The sequence below is a fragment of the Lethenteron reissneri genome, chromosome 8 (assembly GCF_015708825.2).
Source record: "Lethenteron reissneri isolate LAM-NWPU_2019-01 chromosome 8, ASM1570882v1, whole genome shotgun sequence".
NCBI classification, from domain to species: domain Eukaryota; kingdom Metazoa; phylum Chordata; class Hyperoartia; order Petromyzontiformes; family Petromyzontidae; genus Lethenteron; species Lethenteron reissneri.
Window position 1 is genome coordinate 1,176,347 of NC_083786.1, and position 7,040 is coordinate 1,183,386.

The following is a 7,040-nucleotide window of genomic DNA, read 5'->3' on the forward strand; positions in this document are numbered from 1 at the left end:
ACAATTATACTCCGCTCAATTTTTTCGTAAATATTACAGCTTCCTTCCTAGGATGGGCAAACAAGCTAGTAGTATATATTAACTTTATAATAGTACTAACTTCACATAGTGTAGTGGTGAAGGCCTAGTCCCGTGCAGAGCCCCCAGCCTCGCCTAGATTGCCCAGCCAGCCGAGGTGGCACCTTGGCAGGCTGGGGCTGGGCCGCTACTCCCCCCCACCATCCCCCCGCCCGCTCTACAGTAGTATCTACTGACTATAGTAGTAGCATCTACCGACTCGATAGTAGTAACTGCACACATTGGGATGGGGAGAAGAGGACATCACACTGTAAATCATTTACCTCAGCGTTGTGTGTATTTTTTTTGCATTTTTTACGCGAATGAAAATTCCCCCCTCCCCCCACCGATCGCATGTGTGCATTGCTAGGGGCAACCACGGCTCAGGTTTCTCGCACATGCGCAGATGCGTGCTTTGGCGCACGCTCACCGTAGTAATATAATAATAATAAATAGTACTAAGTTGTTAATTTAACTACTTTAAAGTTGACGGATGGGAAATATGAATAGCGCTGGCTCACCGCCGAGCTTATCGCATGGTATCTGGGTACTTTTTTTAAAACGTAAACCTCACGATTTGTGAATTAAATCTGTCGCAAGTTTCGTCCATACACAGACACGCAGACACACAGACAAAAAAACTTATTTTGGTAAGATGGCTGATGTAGATGCAGAGCAACAACTACAATTTCACATTCAGGTGGTCAAGCCAGGCAACCGCGTCAAAAGCAGCGGAGTGTATCGCTGTAATGTCTCCTTTGTATTTGTGGATCAGGCATTGCGTCATTATATGTTGTACTGGATGACCACAGTCACACACTGAAGAGTTTTTAATTTTCTAATTGTGCATCAGGTATCAGCATCTGAAATGATTTGTGCAGATGCGATTTATGGTGGATCATGAGCTTCATGGAAAATCAAACCCAGGGGTCTTCTGCATTGGATCTTTCACAAGATGTTTGCTTGTGAGTTAATTTGAACTCCATTCATCTTTACAAGCTTCATTGGGGTTGAATTTGCATTTCCTAAGGTTAAGTGAATGGATTTAAAAGGGCTTGTGTGACTTCAAGTGATGAGGGATGATATTGAGGTCCTAATGAATGGATAGGTGACCATTTTCCTCAATTCATAGGACTTCGAGGTTTTCAGCGTTGCGGCGGATGAGTGGGGGAGAGATGTGCGACAGCACGGGCAGCCCAGGGTGTTGGGATTGACTTGAGGGTTAAGTTGGACATTACCACATCGAGTGTGACTACTTCTGGTCCATACTGGTGCACAGTATTCAACTACAGAGTACACAAAGGCCATCTTTGATATCTATAACACTGGTGCTGATGCTGACTAGCTTATGCTTGCAAGTTTCTGGACCAGGTTGACCCTTGTTTTGGTCTGGGTGACTAACTTTTCAGGTGGTTATGGAAGATTAGTATACGATCCAGCTTCACTCCAAAATAGGTTGGAGTGGGGTCATGTCGAACAGTGTTGCTGCAGAAGGTTACTTTCAGAGTGTGCTTGGTGCTCATTGAAAGTGGCTGCTTGCGTTGCCAGGGCAAGGTCTTCTGCATATACAATTTGCGTGACCCGGTTGGCGGCTTGTCACTTGTGAAGACATTGACGAGCGTTTGCTCGAGTATTAAACCTTATGACAATGCATTGTTGAGGAACCGGGGTGAGCTGGCTTTGTCGCCCTTATTATAGACATGCTTATCATTGTCGATATCAAGTGTATTGTTTTGAGGTAAGGAATGATCCTTGCGAGCTTCAACATCAAGCCCTTAATCCAGACTGCGCCGGTCTTGGATATTTACTGGAATCCGGCCACAATGTGCGTCGCAAGGGCCAAAACCTGGTTACAGCAGCTGCTCCCAGGCCAGAATCCCGCTTGTTCTTTAAGGATTCTCTGGAGGATGATGCGTTCCAGGAGCTTATAGGTCATGCACAGGAGTCACATTGGCCTATAGCTTCCCGGGTTATCGGATGGCTTGCCCGGTTTTGGTATTACAATGAACATCACCTCTTGCCATGCTTTTGGGATGCATCTGGTTTTCCTGTACAGGTGTGGCAGCCATTGAAGTCCCCTAGGGCCCAAGTGATGGAGGGATTGTGGGGTGATACCATTTCTGCCAGCAGCCTTGCTGTACTTCATTTAAGCCAGACCCTCCCTCACTTCCTCTCTGCTGATGGCAGTAGGGTCTTTGTGAAGAAATTGAGGCAATTGTCTTTTGTAATTGGCGATGGATCTCTTGTTTGATGTTTTTGTCGAGTGGTCCTTTTATGTTCTCCACTAATTTGGAGGCTATAGAGTTGGGCAGGATTCTTGCGGTCTGGTATTCTGTTTGGTTAGCAGCACCTAGGTGTCATAGTAGGGCCCGGGCACAGCGGCTGGAGTGTGTCAAGTCCAGGCCTTTAACGCACTCAGTCTACCGCTGATGTCTGGCTGAGTCTAAAGACTCTAGCAGGGCCTTCCAAACCTGTGGGCTGTTCGACTGGTTGTACTGTTGGAGCAGGTCCTTGAGTCTCTTTTATCCAGCATGGAGTGGATTCTTTCCAGAAGCCTCAGGAGATGCTCTTCTTGGCAGCTGCAGTAAGGATGCCAACAAAACGGTGATAACATTCTGGTCTTGAGGAATTCGACTCGCCACTCTTTCTACAGGTTTCTTATATCTTGACTTAATGCTTTTGTGACTGCAGGAATTCATACTCTTTGGGTCTTTCGGTAAAGTCACGTAGTCGTGAGGTATATCAGGCTCTCTGATCTTACATTTACATGCAAATTCCATCTCTAGCCCCGCCCACTTACCCTTGGGTTTCACTCATCTCAAACCTATATAACCTCTTGCTACAGCAACTCTCCTACTATATTTCTCCTGCCTCAGCAGTTCGCCTGCTGTATTTTTTCACCTGAAGACGATTGCTTGTGTTGCGATCGAAACGTGATTTTTTTTTTCTATCTATGTGACTTTACCAAAAGACCCAAAGAGTATAAAGTTCCTTATAGTGGTCCCAGTCAGCTTTGGCCAGGTTCTACCTTGGTAATAATTTTTACAGAATCACGGGGATTTAAATGTCGATGTGGGGCCTATGTTGACTTTTGGGGAAGCTTCGGAGTATTTTGCGGGATGCGTGAAGTGTGCTTCCGCTTTGATCTTTGGAAATGATGGTGAGGTTTGGGTTATGGTCGTGTTGCCAGCAAGCAGCGTGAAAAGTTGCTTGCTGCTTGGGATTCGAAAACCAGGTGGCTGTTAAAGTCACCAACATTATAGGGCTGGAATCGGTGCACTTGGGAGCGCTACTTTTGTCCATTTTTAATTAGAGGCTTTGGACACGTTGGTGATGGCATAGGTGGCTTCTGTTTCAGTTGGTAGGAAGGCTTATAACTGATGGTGTTCTTCATGGATACGGCCAAGCCATTTTTTGGGTGGTAATGGCTCGTCGTGAGGTTGTTGTATCCATGGATGTGGTAGCGACTGGCATGTAGGGCATCCAAGCCATGGGTTTCTTGGAGCGTCAGGACATCAATGTTATGGGTTTTCATTATGATCGAGAGATACTCGCACTTCACTGGGGAGAGTCCTTCAATGTTCAGTTGGAGAATCCTTGTCCCAGGGCCTATCTGGTGTGGTATTTGATCCTGAAGAGGGCCGTTGGCGTTGCTTGTATTGTTTTCTCTGAAGACCGGGAGATTGATGATCGACGTTTGTCGTGATTTCTCACTAAACAGAGTATGAAGGCTGCCATCTTCCACTCCAGAACAAATGCTATGAACTGCCAAATGTTTATAGGCAAGGATCCCTCTCTGTTCAATACCAGTCTCAGTGTGATGTAATTTTCTATAATATATAACAAAAATAATCATTGAGTATTATTTCGATTCCACAGTGATACTGTTTTGTGTTTTAGATGTTAACATTTTCATGATCAGCATTTTTTATGCTTGTTTACCAAGAGGAGTCTCAATACTTTTTCAGGAAGTCCAGCCAAGTTTTTCAGTAGGGGGAAATGTTGCTTTGTGGAATCGAAGTTGAGTAATTTATGGAGTGATTTTTTTTGTCATTTTTCAGCATTGGGATGTTTGGCCAATACTGGTTACATGGCATGTTTTAGCTGTGGCAGGAAACTGGAGAACTCGGAGGCAACTCACACAGAACAGGGGCGAACGTACAAACTCCACCCAAAAGGGGTACTTGAATCAGGAATCAAACTGAGGCCTTCCTTGCTGTGGAGGTGCCACCCTGTTGCCCAGTAAATGTACTGATTATGTTAATCGAGATGCAATATTGCTGTTTATGTTTTTAAGAGTGTTCCCATCAGATCTTATGCACTTCAAACACATTTCTGCGGAGGGAGCTGGTAGGAACGCAAATATGGCCGACTGTGAGGGTGGGCACAAACCGGCGTGAGTAGGTTAAACGTTGAGTTTTATAAGGACACCACGGGGTGACCAGCCCCTCCCCACCCAGCTCCACCCCTCCCACCCCCCACCCAGCCCCACCCTCCCCACCCAGCCCCTCCCCACCCAGCCCCTCCCCACCCTCCCCACCCAGCCCCTCCCCACCCAGCCCCACCCCTCCCATTTTTGGATGCACGACGGACGGACACAATAATCTCCTGTGGGCTGGTGTAACCAGGAGGTTCCTACCAGTAAAAGTAGACTTGCTTCCAAAATGCATATTGAAATAACTATAAACAATGTGTATTTGGAGTCTGTGAGGTGAAATACATCATACTTGCACTATATTTGGGAGGCAGTTTGCTGATATTTGAAATGTATTCCATTGTACATCAGAAATGTATTCCATTGTACAGTCACAAAGCCCACTATTCTTCTGACAATCAGAGGCTCTTGGTAGGGTTATACGCTAATATGCAGTTGATATCCATGTCCGCAGGTGTTTGATTTTGAGCTGACTGCAGATGACATGAAATCCTTGACTTCCCTCAACAAGAACTGGAGGGCCTGCCCAATGCAATGGTAACTTTGGGAAACATCACACCGTGGCACCATCAATCTTGCCACCATCATACGATCACACCCTGCCACCATGGCACCAATGTTCTGCCAAGCTGACGGGTGTCATTTGGCCTGAAGGACGCTTGGTGTTCGCCGTGTGCACACTCTCATCTCCTCTGCTTGCCAGCATTTGAGTTATTTGGGGGGGTGACGCAGCCCAGCGGTAGCGCATTTTCCTCTTGTTGTGTAGGTTCACAGTGTGATTCCAGCTGTTGCCATGATTAATATTGCGGGTGTATTAACTTTATAAATATGCACCATCTCCACAGTGGATGTAAAAAAATCATGTGATGTCATTCGCAAGATCCATTTTATGTCAAGGTCATGGTTAAAATTTAACAAATCACCTGCAAAATTACTCTATTGGAAGTTATAGCAAAATCTTGCTAGGGCCCTCCTGAAAAAGAGTCAAGAGATTCGGTGAGACTTTCTTGTGGGCACAAATGTAATAATACCAATGTGAGGATTCTCTGGCCTTCATACAATGTCTACATGCCACCACTGAGAATGCAAGGTCAATACAATCCAACGTATACCATGCTGAAGCATGGGTACCGACTGCTTTTCCATTCACACATTTATCATGAACACCACACTGCAGGTCACAACACTTGTCTTTTCCATTGCACTGCTCCAATTTGGCATTCTGTCCCATTTCTTTTTTCAAGCTCCTGTCACCTTGTTTAAGAACCATGTTAACTATTATATATTACAACATTGATCGTGCTGTTTGTTGTTTATTGCTTGAAATTTTGGGCATTTCACCCTGTGCTCAGCAACTGTGTAACAATATTTTTTTTATTTTTGTGTGAATTGCCTTATCGTGTCGTGTTGTGTGTACTTTTGACAGGGCTGTGGACCACAAAGACTACCCATTCAACACTGACTTCTGAACCAAGTTTCAATATTATATTCTCTCAGCTTCCTGCATGGGTATTTTTTTCTGATAGAATACATAGTTTGCACTTATTCAACACACCAACGTGAATTAATACATTAACACCTCACAGAAATAAACAAATAGATGCTTTTTGAAAAAGATGGTCAACTAAGCCCAAAAATACCTCAAATGGCAGTTTTCAACAAACTAAGCAGACAATTCACATCCCACCCACATCTGTCCCTCCACCTACAAATATAAAAGTACTTTTTACGCACCCCATTCGCCACAGTCTTCGAAGAGTGCATATTTCCAGCAATGGTTCAATACATACGAACTCTGGACCAGTGTCGACATTCATCTTCTCATCAGTAGAGTCAGGCTTGCTTAGACAAATGCTGAATTGCCAAATTAGTTTTTTCAGTTTCATTTATTTGGTATAGTCCCGTGAGCCATTCGGCTCTTGAATCGTGTGCAACCGCAACAAACAAAAAACAAAAACATGAACAAGAAAACATCTTAAAGTGACTATGTGCAAACAGAAAATCCAAGAAAAGACAGCAAAATATTGCAGAAAAAGCACCATACATCAACGCTGTGTGCAAAAATCCCAGTGGGATGCAAGTCAAACAACAACAACCACAAGATTAAGGCCATCAGTCTAACTCCGTACTACAACAAACAAACATGGCCAAACCAAAAAACTTTTCAAAATCACCAAATTAAACCCTCCGTTTGATGTTATGGGTCCTCCTAGTTCGACACAAAACTATAAAATACACAGCACCACGCCTCCACAATTATATTTCCAAGATCGACAAAAACAAATCGCATAACTTGCAAGAAGAAAGCGACCAATCTTAAAAGCCACCATGATGTGCACGTGTAATCGACCAGGGTCACCAGTCACCACTCCATCGAAACTGTTTACATCACTTCTAGATTTGAAGCTTTCGTGACTGCAATGATTCATATTCTTAGGTTTTTTCGGTAAAGTCACGTAGGTAAAAACATTAAAAGTAAAATAAAATAAAAATCACGACGTTTCAGAGGCAACACAAGCTTCCGTCTTCAGGTGGTACCGTCACAGCC

General features: G+C 44.3%; 1 protein-coding gene across 1 annotated transcript in view; it reads left to right on the forward strand.

The window, feature by feature from the left end:
* Positions 1–6,449, forward strand: part of LOC133361674 (aldo-keto reductase family 1 member B1-like) — a gene marked incomplete at its 5' end in the record, with an annotated part of 42,125 nt that extends 35,676 nt beyond the window's left edge. The window contains 2 exons of the mRNA XM_061580659.1: positions 4,947–5,029; positions 5,919–6,449. Of these exons, the coding sequence (XP_061436643.1) occupies positions 4,947–5,029; positions 5,919–5,961 (126 nt within the window). The remainder of the gene's footprint in view (positions 1–4,946; positions 5,030–5,918) is intronic.
* Between the last annotated feature and the right edge of the window lie 591 nt (positions 6,450–7,040).